Genomic DNA, 18,200 nt, shown 5'->3' with positions numbered 1-18,200 from the left:
GAAGGGAGAGTCTTTCAAACCAGTCAGTACTAGCCATTGGACCAAGTGGAGGTCTTGTTTTCACTTTCCTGTCCTTCTCATGCTTCCATGAGATTACTTGAACACATGAAACAGCTTGATTCCCTAGAGAGGAGCAGGTAAAAGTGATATGAAGTCTTTTTCAAACAGGCTAAACTGTTTGAGGCAAAAAGAAATACTGGAGTGCTAAGAACACCAGCCTTCTTCCCTTCCCCCTCTCTGTCATTCTCCTCTTTTCCTAGCTGAAGATTTTGCCTCAAACTTAAATAGTGGCATGGAGGGGAATCTGCAGTCAAGTCTGGTGAGTTAGAGAGTAGAACTAGGGTACAAAAATATTTTTGTCTTGTCATCACAGGCTAGCTTCAGGTTTGGCTGTTAACTCCTTCCAAGGAAGACAAGAATCTTATGCAAGACCAAGACTTGGTGATTGCCTTAATACTGCCTCTAGTCAAAATCATTCCAGCAATTGAGGTAAAAGTGTCTGTAACTGTCTGCTTTCCAGAAAGTAAAACTGAGCCCAGAGTGTTGCAGTGCTGACTTAGCGGAACTGTGCTGGAATTTTCAATAAGTTCCTGGAAACATCTTGCCCATTATTTTTTGTGAGGTTGACATCTGCCATGTAAGTTTCTCAGGTTCCTTTGGAAAAGACACATGTCCTTGCAAGATGAGATTTATAAATCTTGCTGAGAAAGCAGGAGGAATTTAACTGTGTTGAAAACATAGGTGCTTTACTTGTTGTCTTTTATGGAAATATCCCTGCTCAACCATCCAGGATCCACTCTGGCAGGCACTCTTGCACCACCTGAGCTGGACCAAAGGCCTCTTCCCAGCTATGCCCCCTCACACAGTCACACCAGGTTTCCATCCCTAGGTTTTCCATAGCAGTCTTGAACGTCCCAACCATTAAAATTTCATCACAGCACAATTACAAACAAACAGCTCGGGCTGGTGTCTCTGGGGAGGGACCCAGAACAAAGGAACCCCTGGGCTTTTATCCCCTCACCAAGCATGGGAAGGTCTGGGACCGTTGGCTCCTGCCATGTCCCAGTGTCCGGTCCCCTGGCTGGGCCACAGGTCCCCGGGCCTTCGTGTACCCAGGGTGGGCTCTTCAGGGCCTCTTTGCCTGGGCTGCCCCAGCCTGAGCTCAACCTGCAGCTCCCACTGCAGCTGCACCCCGAGCTACCTCAGTGAACATGTTCCTCAGTGCTGCTTCAACAGTGGCAGGATCCTCCTTCCTCTTTTGTGCAATCTGGAAGAAATAACTTGGGCTAAACTAATGAAGAGTTTGATCTGAGATCCAAATTCTTTCAGCATTAGCGACGTTTCATTAAAACCTTGAAGGGCCTTTATGTTCTGCCCAAATAGTCTTTGAAAAGCTTATTTGCTGTCTAGATTTCATAACCTTTACAGTAAACACTGAAGTGTTGCTGCTGTATTTTCATCTCAGTGGAAGAATGTGATATATGGAAAACTTTGCACTTCTGCTTGTAAAGTAAAGGCAACAAGAGCAGTTTGGTAGAGGTGAGCTATAGCTAATGTATAGTTTGTGTACTGGGACTTAACCCTGCTTTCCAACTCCTAGGCAGTCCTATATGGTTTTCCTTAACTGTTAGCAGCATAGTGGTTAATAAGCTTCTCAGTGCTAACAGATGGGAGACTTTACCTTCATTCTCATGCTGCAGGATAAGACACTGTACTGTGTAGCCATTCTGATTGCTCTCATTCACTCACTATGTGATCTCTTAAAATGCCATTGGGCAGTGACAGCCAGTTCACGGAAGGTCTGCCTTCTAATGAATTACTACTGCCTCATCACATGCTTTTTTTCCCTTTCTTTTATTTATAGATGGCTTTATATTTAAAGCCATTTATATTTATTTATTTTTATTTATTTTCTTTACTATGGCTTTATATTTAAAGCCATTCATTCTCTTACTCCAAACAAGTGAAAATGATTCAAATGAAGTCTCAGAAGTCACATTCATAGTGTGGCACTCTTTGATGTTAAATAAGCTGGTGTTACTCTGAGAAGTGCATAGCTGAGTAAAGCACAGATCTGCAGTGGATATTGGGGTCTTGGTAGTCCCTCATCTACAAACAAAACTGCTCCAATTCATGAAGATTCTTTATGTTAATCCATGGACTAACCTCTATATTGCTTATTATGGCTAGCAGGTCAAAGAAGGGAGGAGCTGATCCTGATTTATTTTTCTGTCTGTGCCTTCCTTTACTAGAATCCAAACAATTTTATAGGTAATGACACATCAGCTTGCTGCTTACAGTATTGTAGACCTACTGTGCTGTTGATACCATATTAAGGCTCCTGAGTTCACCCTAGAAAGAGATTTCATATATAGAACTTTTACAGGATCCCCAGTGGTGATTGGTAGGAGTAAAATGCAGCAATTGAAGAGTTAAAGTCATTCAGAGAGCAAGTGAAGAGGTGGATGACATTTAAAGGCTGCTACTGGCTGGGACTAGCGAAGCAACCAGGTGCTGGACTCGATGCCAGCTCAAGGCTGGAGTTGCCGGTGTATTCCTCAGAGTGTGCTGGGTTTGATGCCTGGCTGCAGGCATGTAGTGTGCTGGCACTGCAAGCCATGCATTGCAAGGTGGACATAATGCTGCAAGTAACTGAAGTATAGCTGCCTCTGCTTCTCAGAGGGACATAACTACAAGGGCCATCTACCTTCTAATCAGGGCTGCTGCAATGCCAGGCTCTTCAGCAGACACTCCTAGTTGGTACACGGTTTCACGAGTGATTTTAGGCAGTTGCAGTACATGCTGTGCAAGCAGCCCCATACAGTCAATCAACCTTCCAGGTTATGGACTCTTCAAAGACTGGATAAAACACTTGCCAGCAGTTTATCTGCATACTTATTTTTTTCCCCTCAAACTTGGAGTGACCTTGCCCTAAAGAAGGAAAAGTTTAATTTAATGTACTAATATATCTAATCGGGCATACACATAAGCAGACTTGTTTCTTCATCTTGGAAGTCAACAAAAATGGTCCATCAAACCTTGCAGTAGCTTATGTTCTCATCTTTTCAACTTGGAGTGTGATAAGCCCATCAGTCTTAGAATACAAGACAGCAGTGAAACACTTTTTCACCTGTGGATAGTGCATGTCATAGAATAAACAAATCAGTAAACACCTTTACTTTTAATTCTTGATGGTTAAAATAGTCTTGTCCTCGCAATGAATATCTCATACAGTCTTTGCAATTTTGTAACTACCAAGAGAGCTATGTGGTGCACAGTGCTTCTGCTCTACAGACTTCTACCATGATGAGAGCAGAACATGTAATGAACTTCAAATAGATCTTAACACATCAGCTCTAAGCAATCATTTTTCATATTGCTGCTTTTCCACTGCTTGGAAGACCAGAGGATCTTTCTCTCATGCTGGCTGCAAAATTTTGGGGATTAACACCCCCCTGCAAGGCTTGTCTGGCTTCACCCTTGCCAGAGATGGCTGTACTGCATTTGCTGCTAAGCTCTGAAGTTGCTGCACACTAATTATATCCTGTTCTTTTCCAGACCACACGAGCAGAGTTTGATTTGCCGGAGTATTCTGTCCGTCGGCGGTACCAAGACTTCGACTGGTTGAGAAACAAGCTGGAAGAGTCTCAGCCAACGCATCTTATTCCCGTAGGTACTAAGCAAGAATCTGCTGTTAAGGACAGTTGTGCATCTGTCTTCCAAGGGTAATATTTGGATGCAATGTGTCTAGGTTTAAAAAACAGTACTTTATTCTGTTTCGCTTCCCATTCCTGACTAGTTAGGAAGCTTAGGCTTTCCTTGAGTGGCACACCTGAGAGGTAAGCTTTGTCAACCTCCTGCAGGGCAATACATGTGCTGACTACAGTAGCTGTGACATGAATAGAATACATTTAATCTGTTTACTCAATTATTACATCTGTATTTCAAAGCATCTAGGAATTATGAAAAGCCACAGGTACTTCAGGTTCTAGTCTCAGTTTTCAAGATGGCCTTTTGAGCTGGTTTGACAAAGTAATTTAAAACTGCTTGTGCAAACACTTAATAGCACTGACATGTAATAGCACTGACTTGGAAGTCTCAGCCTCTGGTTTGGTAGCTATTGCATGCCTTCAGTAGGTAGAAGTTTGCCTAATAAGATTAGCTAAACTACTGCACCCATTGTTGCTGAAACTGGTGGTGATCTGACCACCTTATTTGATGTGAGGAAGTTAGTACTACCTTATACGTAGGTATAGGAAACCTTTGAGATCACTGCCTTCAGTCCTTTTGAACAAAGACATTTAAAAAGCCCCGTAGGAATTGAATTGGCAGGAAATAGCAACACTACTAGCATACTTTAGCTTGCCTTGGGTGGGTGATGGGGTGGAAGTTTCTCTGCCCTCCCTCCCTCATCAAGGAGTAGGCTGTGTGAGAAGTATTGTTAGGTTGCTCTATGGTTGAGCGCTGTTTAAGTCCTTAATTATGCTAGGACTTGCCTCAAGTGGAATAATAGCTGAGTGTTTCAGAGATAAGAAGTACTTCACAAAATCATGTGACACCACTAACTTCCAGCAAATATGTTTAGTGAACAGTAGTGAAAAGAAAGACAGTGAGCTTGAGAGCATAAGGTGGAGGCATGTGTAATGTGTTAAGTGCTCATACTGTTTTCTCACGTCCCATTCTCTGAACAGCTGGAACAATCACAATTCAGCTTCTGCTTCTTGGGTACACTAATAGGCAGCCAGTTCTGCCTGAAGCCTGCAAGGCTGTAAATAATAGTCGAGTAGCAGAAGGTGAGTCATAGCTGGGGAATCAAGCTGCTTTGTTCCTACCAGTAATTTGTTGCAGACAGAACAGCAAACTTTGCATGAGTAGCTGTAATACTGGACATGGAACTGGCTGTAGAACAAGCCAGTTCTAGGTTAGTTAGGTGCATTTGTTCTAGAAAATCTGGAGGTAAAAGGATGTGCCGTTAATAAGGGAGATAAAGGATTTTTTCTGTTTATGCACAAGTTAGCAATTACAGAATCCCCTAATAATCTCCTTCATGCAGGATATGGTAGGGAGGTTGCTGAATGTTTTATGTATTTATTGTCTAGAAATAGATGAGGTATAGAAGGTAAAGGTGGTTTCAGATGCACTGGCTCAAGTGTTTTCTGAAAAGATGTTTCAAGACAATCTAAGACTATCTGTATTTGTAATTATAAATACTGGAATCCCTGAAAGCTTTCTGTTTTAACAAATTATCAAAAGGGAGTTGTCTTCCTAATCTCAATATAGTGATTCTGCCTAAAATCTTGCTGTAGCAAATGATAATGTCTTATCAGTGCAGTGTGTCATGACAGCCTACACTTGGAAGCCAAAACTAACCTCACTGTGAGTTCCTCTTCATCTCTACAGTTTCTGATAGTTACTTCTTTTTAAAAGATCTGAGACATTCTAATATTTTCTTTCAAAAGACAGTAAAACTGATCTCAGTTCTGTCTCTAGACTACAAAGGTAAAGCACAATTTTAAAATTTATATTAATCTTAAGTCTATGCTGTCTGGACAGAACAAAAGCACATGTAGTGGTAGAGCTGAAATTAACCATGCATCAGCTTAAAAAGTTACCTTTCATCCAAAGTGGTACTGTGTATTCTGTAATACAAGTGTAACAGGGGGGACTGTATAACTAGCAAGTCTGGAGATAGTCTGGGCTTACAGTCAAACTGAACTGCAGAGATGAACTGCAAAATAGTAAGATGTAAAAGTGAATGTATCATCAGGCTTTTGTCACTTACAGAAATATACCCAGGAAAGTCAGCTGTGATAGATGACCAGGTGTGCTCACACTTCAGAAAAGATCCAGCCATTTTCTGTGTCAAGCCCCTGGTTTGGTTTTGCTCAGTGTTCTCACTAAGGCTGTTGGCCTTTTACAGGAGGGCCCTGTTCAAAAGCTCTAAATTGTTCATAGAGGGTTTGTGGGAAGTAGAATTGTGCAGTTTTCCGAGTTTCCTGAGGCTGGGCAGCCTTGCTTCAGCACTGGCTGGTGGCGGGGGTGGTGGTTATGTGTGCTTCTCTTATAAATAGCATGCAGCTCTTCTGGCATCTCTTCAGAGCTGGATCTTGAATATGGATAGCACTAGGGAGAACAATCTAAGCTATGCTAGTGTGAGTACTGTTTGACTTCCCTGGTGTGTCTCTCAGCTGAAGCCATTCAGTAGAATGGCTAGCTTTAAGCCAGACCAGCTTAAGGATAATTTTGAGCACAGCTTGCATCCCATCTGATGCACGGTACCTGTTCACAAACACAATGTTTCAGTTCCTGTTAAGACTGGAATTTGATTGCTTTGTTTATTTCCAAATTTCCAAAACAGAAGCAAGTTTTTGGTCTTTTGAATCTTGTACTGTTTGCTTATCTCTGACAGCCTCTTCCTGAAAAATTTGTGGTGAAGGGTGTTGTTGATCGCTTTTCGGAAGAGTTCGTGGAGACAAGGAGGAAAGCATTAGACAAGTTCTTGAAGAGAATAACTGATCACCCAGTGTTGTCTTTTAATGAGCACTTCAACGTCTTTCTCACAGCTAAGGTAAGCCAGTAACTTTCAAATACAGTTGTTGACCTTTGCAGTCCCTTCTGAAATGAGGGTAAAAAGGCATTAACAAAACTACATGAGCAGATCAGAGCTTCCACTTCCTCCAGAGGGTTATTGGGCACTCTGACTATTGTGTGTGACAGACCCTTGTGTGTGACAACAGTATGGGTTCCCTGTGCTTGAAGGGAAGAGGAATCCTCTCTGCAAATTGATAAATTGAATTCTCCAGACTTTCTTGTTTTGTAGCATGTAATCCTATTATGCAAGAGAGACTAAAAATTCAGAAAACTATAGACTTTAAAATCCTCTTTTGGGGAGGAGGGAAGGGGGAGAGGAAGAAGAGTCTCCCTTGCACAAAAGCTTGTGAATTTCTTGACTTTTTATCTTGTCTGTTCTTTTTATACTGCTTGCACTTGATGCCCTCAAAACTAAGCATGGAGGCCTCATTCTTGTTTGTTCTCAGCCAACAATTTCATGCATCTCTTCTGCATGACTCATGCAGGAATAGTGCAATTTTCTTTGGCTTTCTTTAGAACTGCATTTCAAATAAGACTAGGAGGACTTGCAGCTATGCTTGGGTTTTACCAGATAGGTGAGAAGTGCTGTAAAGGTATGCCCTTCCAAAGTCACATTAATCTAGCTCACTTAAATGTGATGTTTGAGCTCATTTCAGGTTCATGCTTTGCTTGCTGTTAATAATCAATTTCCAGTGTTTTTATTTCCCCTCCATGGTGAAATTAACCACTGAAACAAGCCAGAAATGCAGAATTTGTTTAAATGTCTTATAGCTAGTTCCTCTTTTGATCTGTCCAAACACAATGCAGCTTTCTTAGCTGCTCTATTTGTCTTCTGCCATCCCTGCAAAATCAATGTCAAGGGCTTCATCCTCTGCTTTAGGAAGAGTTTGCCTTGAGATTACAGAGCATCCTGGGGAAAGGATGCCTGTTCTGCTGAATGGTTCTAATGTTTGAACCTGGTCTAGTGGAGCAGTGAGCTGTCAGTTCAGTGTACTAGGATTTCAGAATTTAGTTACTACAGGAAGTTGTAAGATCACCTCCTGGTTGAAGAAGAGAGACCAATGTTTCTTCATATTCCCTCTTTGGACCTGTAACATACCAGAATGCTTGAGAGAGTGAGTGAATAATTTTGAGTTCAAGGATCTTTTCTGATGCCTGCTTGTAGCTCATACTGATGACATGTGGAAAGAAAAAATCAAATTGCATTTAAATGCAAACATAATTGAAAATTACACTAGCTGCTAAGATGTCAGGTTTTCTTAATCAGGCTTACATTGGACTTACATTAAGTACTGGGAAGGAATACCATAGTACATGTTTTGAAGATGGCTATTTTTATTTGGTTTTTGGGGTTTTTTTTTAAGAAAAAACTTTAGTCTCTTAAGCTTTTAGTCTCGTCTGTAGTAATACATCTGAATTCTTGATCTCTACAGCCTACTTGGTCTGAACACATCTCTTCCTCAGGCTCTATAGGACAACCAAACTATAGCTCCTGAGTCTGTTTTGAGATGTTGAATACTGACCTCTGCTGGAAGAAATAAAACGAAACATTGTCAGCGTTTTGACTAACTAAAACCATTTTTTTCTGGTGTACTGTTAAGGTGAAATCCCATGAAAATTGTAGAGTAGCAGTCTTGTTAGCATAGATAATCTGAAAGTTGGTTTATGCAAATGTGTAAAGGAGTGAGAAGGAGGTTTACACTTTCTGTGCAGCAATATGGATGCATCTGACCCAGCCTGAGCTACAGTCTCTCTTGCAGAGAAGTTTTGCTGGTCTCCTCACGCTGCATTTTTTCTGCTTGCAGTCTTCACCTGCCTCCTGTTTGACCACAGAACTGGAGTGAGGAGGCTGCTTACCAAATAGGTGTGCAGTGTGTAGCTCTGTAGTAGGTCAGTAGAGCCAGCTGGTGCATCTGATTAATACCAGTATTGTACTGTTATTGACTTAGAAGTATGTGTAGATGAATGATGTGAAATGTTTTGGTGGAACCAGAACTGTTAATAAGCTTGCTTCCCTGGTGAGAGTACAGGAAAATGGGAAAGTATGGCCATATGCAAAGTTGGCCTACTTGTTTATTTCTAATGTACTTCATACTATTCTCCTGGATAATTTATCTCCATGGAGCCTTGAAGCTGTGCTCAACTGTACTGCTTGTAGAAAGCCTTTGTTCAAGGCTGTGTGTCAGATGTAATCTGTTGCTTTCACAAGATTTGATCTTGACTGTAAAGTATCCTTCACTGTATTAATATTTAAACATGTAAGTGAGTATTCCTAAACATACTCTTTTTTGTTTCTTTTTTGTTGTTTGTTTGTTTGTTCATTTTAATTCCTAGGATCTTAATGCCTACAAAAAGCAAGGAATGGCTTTGCTGTCAAAGATGGGGGAGTCTGTCAAATACGTTACAGGAGGCTACAAATTAAGAAGTCGGCCACTGGAGTTTGCAGCCATTGGGGATTATCTGGACACATTCTCTCTAAAGCTTGGTACCATTGATAGAATAGCACAACGGATCATCAAGGAACAGCTGGGTAAGGAGACAGGATGTTCCATCATAATACTCCAGTCTGAATGTTCTGTGTCTTATTCTGGGTGATATAATGATAATAACAATTTGTGTTGATGATTCTGGCCTGTAATAAGTCACACACAGGGCAAAATCTAATGCCTGTTCCAGATTTTAGAAAGGCCCAAAACACAGTAACACAGTATCTGATATTAGCTCAATTTAAATCTTGTTTTTAAGTTGAGTAGTTTTTTGAAAGATTTCTGGAGTAATTTTTTGAAAAATTTTTGAAAGATTACAGGTGGGATAACCTGTAGATTCCACCTGGAGGAATACAAATGGAATTCCTAGATGAAGACAAGCTTTACGAGACTGTCTTAGTAGAGTTAGGTTTTACATATGTTTAAAAAACTGACCTTGGCTACTGCACAGGTGCAAGAGTCTTTGTATTGGCAGTCTGTAGGAATCATAAGTTAAGAAAGAGACAACTTGAACCTGTCACCTGTGCAGCCACAGAGCTCTATTAAGTCTATTAAGTAGCTAATGTAAGCGTTGACTCCCTGTGGGGATTAATGTTATTCAAAATTGGTGCGTGATTTCACCTATTTTGTGTTTGCTCATCTTTGTGCCTTGCTCTTACTCTGTAATCTGTTTTTTCATTTGCCCCTTGTAGAATACTTGGTGGAACTACGAGAATATGGACCTGTTTATTCAACCTGGGGAGGGCTGGAGGTTGAGCTATCAGAGCCACTGGAAGGAGTGTCTGCCTGTATTGGGAATTGCTGCACAGCTCTTGAAGAACTCAGTGAGGACATGACAGAAGACTTCCTGCCTGTGCTTAGGGAATATATATTGTATGCTGAGTCCATGAAGGTAAAGAGAGCCCTGTGGCAGAAAGCGCTGTCGTGTTTGCCTGGAATTAGCAAGTTCATTTGTTTTGAACAGTGAGAAATGGTGGTCATGGGAAAAGTGGGGAAGTAATACATTAAGTAGGAGGATATTTTCATAGTCAAAACAAAGTTAGGTATGTTTAATAGCAGGGTACTGCATGAATAGCATTATCTGTCTGCTCTGCTCTTCAATCAAGCTAGGGTCAATATTATAGGGTGTACACAACATGTGCACCCTACAATAAATAACCAATGAGTTGCCCCTTCATTGGTTTGGCAGGTGATACTCTATAGGAGACTTCCAGTGGCTGCCTAGACTCTCTCTTTGAATTGAAGCTAGTTGTGCTTCAGCTCTTCACTACTTCACTACAGAGTCACTGTGGGGTCCAACAGGAATTACAGCATTAGCAGTTTATATCACTCGTATGAAGCAGAGTTGGGTGCCTTATTTTAGAACCATGTGTCCAAATGATAGATATTGCTTCCTCTGTCATCCCTATACCCTAGGCATGATATGTCTGTTAAGTTCTGCATACCAAGTAACTGCTTAAAGATGGTATTCTGTGACTCATAATTTTTAGGAACTTGATGTTTTACTGCTTACGCAGACATAATAAAAGCTACTTTAATGTGGGTTTTATTCTCTTGAAGTTATGGAGCGTTGGTAATCAATCACATCTAATGGGGAGAAGAATTACTGAGTTAACTTTACTAAAAAATTATATCCAGGACTTTAGTTTATCCATCAGAGCTTTTCACAACTTGCCTGTGGCACAGTATGTGTGCCATATGTATATATCAGTCCCACTATGGGGTACTAGCAGACAAGCTCCTTCTGAAGACTTATCATTTGGAACAACTGTTACAAGGCTGTGATATGCACTCCTTTACAGATCTAATAGCCCACCGTAAACTTACAGTCTTACATATAGTCCTTACTTACATGGTAGTCCTTCTCTGTCTTAATGTCATCCTATGCTTCTCAAACTGAGAATTTAAACACTTTCTTGTGATCTTTTCCCAGCTTCAGGAGTTGTACATCTTTGTGGTTAAAGTATTCTTGCAGGTGGCTTTGCACTAATTCTCTGGGTATATTCTTTGCTTTTGTCACCATGGATTTGGCCCCAGCATGAATAAGTTGTATTTTCTTTATGGGTCTATTAACAGTAAAGTATTTCTTGAACAGAGTGAGCTGTAGGAAGCCTTGTCTTGGGATGTTTGGACTGTAGGAATTGGAGGTGGATGGAGTGTGATTACAAATAAACAGAGTGTGAGGCTAGTGATTAAATACTTTAACTCAGAACATCTGGCTTTTGATGCTAAAAATACCTACCAAAGATGGCATCTGAAGGGGCAGGCTGAATTGTGAGAGGTGCTCTTCAAAAATACAGCAGGAGAAATTTTTTTAAGCTGAAAGCCAGAGTTTCTTCAGCTGAAGAGGTACTTTAGGCAGATAATCACCACTCACCACAGGCAGAGCGGCATTACAGACTTGCACCTAGGCTTCCTTTTGGTCTTTTACAGCCCTTTTAGAATGGCACTGTCTCCAAGCCAACACTTACTTTACTGTCTAAAGTACTTGTTCAGCTAAAGAAACCCTTGCTTTTTAGCTTGAACTGTTTAGACTGTTGACTTGACTTTCTAGTGCTCTAAAGAATTACGCTGTTTAGCGTCTGGCTTGGACATCTTATTAGCTTTACTCAGTCTAAAAATTTGGAAATTGAGAACAAAAACTATCATTATCAAAGACAGACGGTTTGTATTTTCCTTTCTTCTCAAATAGCAAAACTGAACTCTCTCAGGTTCTACAGAGTGCAGTTTTCTTCTGTTAGAAAACATCAGCCTGTTTCTGTTTCTGAAGTGAGCAGCTACTGAACTGTCCTTTCAGAATCCGTAATGCTAAGTAAGTAACTAAGGTTAGTAAGGAGTGCACCCTTGGAGTGCAGGAGACTTTCTGTTGAAAGGGTGGTCCTCTTCACTAGCAGTGCATTCCTCTTCATCAGCTGCTGTGAGGACTGCTTGTGAGATGAAAGTCTGTTTTGTTCTTTCAGAGCATATCTTTTGCACAGGGTACTTGATGGAAGGTAACTCCTCAGGTACTAGGAGTTCAGTGAAACCTTGATTAGCTTTCTTTGTTGTACACTGTACCCCTGGTGTAGGTGTGGGAACATGATCTATAGAGCAGTCATAGCTGAATGTCCCTTGAGTAAGAACTGCCAGATTATTGTCACTGTTCAGAGATGAAGAGGCCTTGATGTCTTCAGGAGCACTGTTGTACCTAAGGAGAAGAGCCTGAGGGAACTGCACCCCAGTAGTTCTGCTTGAATAGAAAATTGGTTGTTTCGAGGGAAGCCTAGCCTCTGGATTTGTTTGAAAGATTTGCAGAACAGGGCAGAAGCTGGTGTTGTGTCCTTGAGTTAAAATGTGTGCTGGTAGTGTCTGGAAGAGACCGACCCTTTCCAAATTACTTGCCTTGCTCAGCACTGGTTAGGCCACAACTGTCTTCAGTTTTTATCCCTGCTGCACACAAGAAGATGTGGATAAGCTGAAGAGGGTCTGGAAGAGGACCAGAGATGGTCAAGGGACTGAGAAGACTGCTGTATGAGGAAAGGCTGACAGAGCTGGGTATGTTCAACCTTGAGGAAGAAGGCTTAGGGAAAATCTTATCACCACCTACCAGTATTTAATGATTGAGTACAAATATGATTAAAGCTCCCTTTTCACAAGAAGACCCATGGAAAAACGGGGACAGTCAGTGCAAATTACTCTTGGGGACATTTTCATTAAACACAAGAGGAGAATTTTCACAATGAGAACAATCATCCTTTGGAATAATGTCTCCAGGGAAGTGGTGGACTCCCCAACATTGGACACATTTAAGATCCAGCTGGACAGGGTGCTGATCCATCTTGTGTTTTGCCAAGAAGGGTAGGATGAGCTAATCCTTGAGGTCTCTTCCAGCCTGGTATTCCTGTGGTTTCTATTACATGTCAAGGTGATGTCTCAGTTCCTGGTGCAGCAAGGCCCTTGTCAGCAAACATGGTACCACATTTGCTGATGTACATTGGTGTTGCCCTGGGAGGCATGTGCAGAGGACAAAATCTCCTATACACGATTCAGTGCAGATATTAGGATGTTACATGACTTCTGTTTGCTCAACATTGCTATAAAGGTTTATCATGTGACGTGACTCCCCGGGGGTGTTCTTGGACATTACTTTTAAGGCATGTTTAAAGCAAGCACCACACTAGTAGGTAAATGTGTCCTTAAGGGCATGGAGTAACTAGAGATCCTCTTGTGATGTTTAGTCACAGTAGGAAGCTATGGAGTGTGCAAACAGGATTGAAATTTAAATTTGAGGTAAGAGGCTGATGGCAAGCTCCTGAAAGCTCTGTGTGGGCCAAGGTGGAATATTTCAACTAAATACAAAATGGTGAAGGACCTGCTGAAACTAGGCTAAGTCTTTCATGTTAAGATACCACTGGTATAGTTCTGGCCTGAAATAACTGAAGTGTGTTGATTGAGGTTTTTTAGTTTTGAGTTTGGTTTCTTCCAACTTTTTTTTAAAAATAAACTTTTTTTCCCTCTGAGTGAGGTCTTAATGAGTATTACACGGTCTGTGGTAATTTTTAGGATACTTGATGCAGAGCTTTTCATAATTGCTGCTAAAGCATCAAGGCATCAATCTAGAACAGAGGAGATTGCTTAAAGGTGCCAGAGGAAAATACGGGACAAGTGAAAGGGAGGGTAATATTTTTTTCGTTACCTACAGGTCAGCCATTACTGGATACTTAAAACCATATTCACAAGCTCATTATTAGTGGTCCCCAGTAGGTGGACTTGAGCGCTTAAGGGGAATTAAGACACCTGTTCTTTGAATCCAGTTTGCCAATAACTGTTAATCATTGGCTACTCCTGGTAGAGATTCAGCTTCCTGCACTAACTCCAGGCTTCTAAAGGCAAAATACAATTGCTGGAGGCAGTTGTTTTTCACAGAAGAAATTTCAGTTGATTCAGGTTCAAGAGGCAATACAAAGTAGAAATATCTATTAAATCTCTCAGACTTTTGTTGCATTGGTAACCTCAATCACTTAAAGGCCATCCCAGATAGTTGCATAGATTCCAAAAAGAAGGGGCAGTGTTGCGGTTTTTCAACCAAACACAACCAGTGGTATGATTCTTCATCCTTTTTGGAACAAAAGGGAGAGTTGAGCTCTTGAAGGTGAATTCTTCAGGTTTGCCCTCTTTTTATTGACTAATCTAATAGTAGCTTTGTGGATGGAGTGCCATTCCCATTTATAATGGATTGAACATCCCTACTCTAGAGCAGCTGCATTGGTGACCTTCTCTTGGCTTAAGAAGGAGGAGAGGGATGATGATTAATACATATATGTACGTCCTTAGTTGCTCTTAATTAGATCTAGACTGGCTGTTAGAGGAGTTACTTTTTTAAAAACATGTTTCGGTAGGCAGCACTGCACATAACTAGTCATGTGTTACTAGCCTTGTCTGGACATGTTGCAATGAGTAGTTAGAACTTGGTGTCCTAATGGGACAATTCCTTCTGGATGTCCGAAGGGAAGACTCAAAGCCAAGTTAGCTGCAATAGAATTTCAAACTTACAGAGAGTGTTGGTTGACTCCCCTCTGAGCACTTTTAATAATAACTTTGCATCGACAGAGTAATTTAAAAATACGAGTTGTTTCTTTGTGAAACCTGAAGTGGTAAGTTTCCTGCTCTTGCAGATACAAAGCTGTTTATTTTTTAGAAAGACTAATTCCTGTGGTTCTTTTCAAACTGTAAGATTGTAATATAAACTTGGTGAAGTTCTTTGTGGATATAGTACAAACTAAGGGTAGCATCTTTGCCTCTCTATTTTGAAAATACTCTGTCAATAAGATGTTTACTGCTTGAGAAGCTCTCTCAGGCAGTCCAGTGCTTTTCATGTAAATTGTTCTTTTCATAATTTTATTTTTTTTTAATTAAACCAACAACTAACCTCCCCCCCCCCCCCCCCCCCCCCCCCGCCTCCAGCTGATCTAAAATAAAGGCTTGCTTTTGCTCTAACACTGGAATGTGACAGCTTGCTTAAAAGGATTCTGAAGAGTCTTTGCAAGTGAAAAGGGATTTGTAATACCTTCTGTGGTGGTCTTCCTGTCTCTTAGCCAATGCTGTTGTCTGTCTGCTGCTTGAGGATATCCGAAACTTTACATTAGTCCTTGTCAGCTTTAATGTTTTTGTTTGTATCCTTTTCATGGTAGTAATAGGTCAACTGATTAATTAAATTTACTTGCTCAGGATTATATTAGTGGTTTCATGATTGCTTCTATATTGCATGCCTCCAGCTTATCCAAATGTTGAATTTTATATGCCCCTGCCAGCAAGTGCTGTTCATTATTAAAAGCTACTCCCTAAATGCTGTAAAACAGGGCAGAGTATATCTGGAAGTCTGACTTTGGGCTTACTTGGCACTGAAGATGTATCACTTTAGAGTTTCTTGTGGCCTGGGGGAAAGAAGAAGAGGATCCCTTCACAGCTCTCTTTTCTCTTGCCCATAGAATGTTTTGAAGAAAAGGGACCAAGTTCAAGCGGAGTATGAAGCAAAACTGGAAGCAGTAGCCTTGAAAAGAGAAGACCGTCCAAAGGTTAGCACTTAAAATTGCTCTACAAAAACAGTTTGCACTACAGTACTTCCTGAAATGAATCGAGAAGCAGAACTTGCTTTTTTCATGGATCTGGGGGCTTCTTTGCAGTTTAAGCAGTTTCTGGCAGAACAGAAATTTGTTGTTGGCAAGCTGGTGTGAAATAAAACCTAAGTATAAATATATGTAACTTGTCTAACAACTTCTGAACTACTGATCTCTCACAGTTCAGAGCAGGATGACTCTGTAACACTTCAACAACAGACAGCAGTCAGTTGGACTGTTCAGTGACAGGTTAACAAAGCAGTGGTAGAACAGTCCCTGGTGACTCAGCAGTATGCCAGCTCACTGAGTTAAAGTCCTGTCCCTGGCACTGTGAAACTGTATTGTTTGGCTGTGGAAAACTCCTTATTTTGCCATTTCTGCTAGGGAGCTCTACCTGCATGATGCTGAACAGAGATGGCACGTGTCACTGGATGACAGGTTTTGGCTGGGCACCATGCAAAAGCAAAGCTGTGAACTGACATGCTTACGCTGCCACCCGCTTCTGCATGAAACACAGTGCAAGAGCCTTTTCTTAAATCACTGTAGCTTTAACTGATGATGGCAATAGGGTTTGTTCCCTTCCTCTGTTTGGAGGTTTTTGGTTTCCCTTGTATTTGTGTTAATAATTAATGGGTGACTTTCCAGTATTATGACTACTATACAATAACGTTCACTCTACAGTAGGTTCACATAATATTTTGAATCTAAGAAGCTGAAGAGGATGAGAGCACAGAAATGCAAAAGTGTTTTTCTGATCTTTTGGCTATAAAAATAGTGGTGTACTAGGTGTTTTGTGGTGCTCTTGTATGTGGGTCTACTACCTGTCCCTCTGCTGGCTGGTGTGGTATACACTCCACTTCCTCAGTAGAACTGGCTTTGTATAAACAGGAGCTAGCAGTTGTGTCTAGGATGGAGGGAACTAAACCTAGCATATCCAGCAAGCTGGTTCTTAGACATTTCACTGTACCAATCTTGCGCATGTCAAAAGTCCTTTGGATCTCATACCTCGGAGGGATTATTTTGAATAACTTTTGGAATACTTTTTTGAATACTTACATCTTCTCTTCAGAGTATCAGAATATTTTTTGGCAACTGTTTTACCTTTTTGTAACATAAGTAGTTTGTGTCATTTACAAGATGAAGTTGAACAAACTGTGTAGAACTCCTTGCATGTTCACAAAATACTGTCTGTGGGGTTTTCAGAATCTTTCCAGCTGGAGGATGTGTCATTACCTGTAAGAGCTGATAGCTCAGAGCTGTGCCTAGAAGCATATCTTACATTCAGCAAGGTCTCCTGGCTCTATGACATGCTGGAAACTAAAAGGTGGCAGAGGGCTGCAGTCTCGTCCCGCGGCCACAGGAGCTGACGGGTGCTGGCTAGCCGCTCCCCGAGAGACCAGTGGAGACCACAAATCCCGCCACTCCCAGGTTCTCTGCAAGAACCCCCGAGTAGTGGCTCCGTCTGCGACGTGGTGACGCAGGCGTGAGCAGAACTGCGAAGCACTGAGGTGAAGGAAGGAAGGAGCGGACACACCTATGGGTGCCAAGGCGTTTTACTGACCCAGGCGGGGCCAGTGACGGTGTCAGAGAATGACCGTTGGGGAGGCACTGATAAAGGGGATGGGCGTGACGGGAGGAGACACAAGGGAACCAATGAACGAAGCCCAGGGGAGGAGCGAGGGACACAACTGAACCAATAAGAATGGTACAGGGGAGGGAAAAGGCTCAGGAGACAAATCATATCTTAAGTAAGGGATGATTGACAGAGAAAATTCTCAAAATAAAGGGGGGGGGTGGTTACAATGATGGACAGGTAACTGGCAGGAGGAACAAACCATTATGAGGGAGAACATGGGGGGAACCGAGGGCCAAACCATAATCTTAACTTATAAAAAATAACCAACTTTACAATAAAACCCGTATAGAACACACCGTGCTACAGAGGATCATGTTGTGGAATGGTGTTTGTCTTCCTTGGCATATTTGCTGATTTGGTTGAAATGATGTAAAAAGATCCCAAACAAAACTTTAAGAGATCAAAGGCCTTTTTTTAGATCTTGAAAGATAAGCCTATCACTACTTAAAAATCTCTCACTGGAGGGCATTCTGGGACTCCTGTGCACATACCCAGCCTGGCATCACAGAGCTCACCAGGCCATTAGATTGTTCTGGCAGTGAGATCAGCCTAGAGCTCAGTGGCCTATGAGTGCAGAAGGCTTGTAGTGCTGCTGTGGCTCTCTGTCAGCAGGTACTGCTCAGAATGCTGAAGCTTACACCAAAAGCCACCACAGTGGCTTACACCACAGTGTGGTGGTGTTTACCAGTAGCATCATGGTGTTTGTGTGGTGTCTGCAGCCTTTCAGTTTCTAACATGTGCAGTGGTGAAATGCCTCTCAACCATTTCTGACCCATGCTGGAGCTGATTTTGCAGTAATCTAACCAGCACAATAAAGAATGGGTGTGGTTTTGTTTTAGTGAGATGAAGTTTGCCTCTGATGATCTGTTTTATTCTGTCTACCTCAAGGCT

At 41.5% G+C, this 18,200-nt stretch overlaps 1 protein-coding gene across 1 annotated transcript in view; it reads left to right on the top strand.

Moving 5' to 3' along the window:
• Positions 1–18,200, top strand: part of SNX30 (sorting nexin family member 30) — a 48,199-nt gene that overhangs the window by 24,560 nt on the left and 5,439 nt on the right. Inside the window, exons 3-7 of the mRNA XM_066569188.1 lie at positions 3,559–3,669; positions 6,410–6,568; positions 8,926–9,121; positions 9,770–9,969; positions 15,545–15,631. Coding sequence (XP_066425285.1) covers positions 3,559–3,669; positions 6,410–6,568; positions 8,926–9,121; positions 9,770–9,969; positions 15,545–15,631 — 753 coding nt within the window. The remainder of the gene's footprint in view (positions 1–3,558; positions 3,670–6,409; positions 6,569–8,925; positions 9,122–9,769; positions 9,970–15,544; positions 15,632–18,200) is intronic.

Source organism: Molothrus aeneus, chromosome Z, assembly GCF_037042795.1.
Source record: "Molothrus aeneus isolate 106 chromosome Z, BPBGC_Maene_1.0, whole genome shotgun sequence".
In the NCBI taxonomy this organism is placed as follows: domain Eukaryota; kingdom Metazoa; phylum Chordata; class Aves; order Passeriformes; family Icteridae; genus Molothrus; species Molothrus aeneus.
This window is presented reverse-complemented; position numbering and strand designations above follow the sequence as displayed.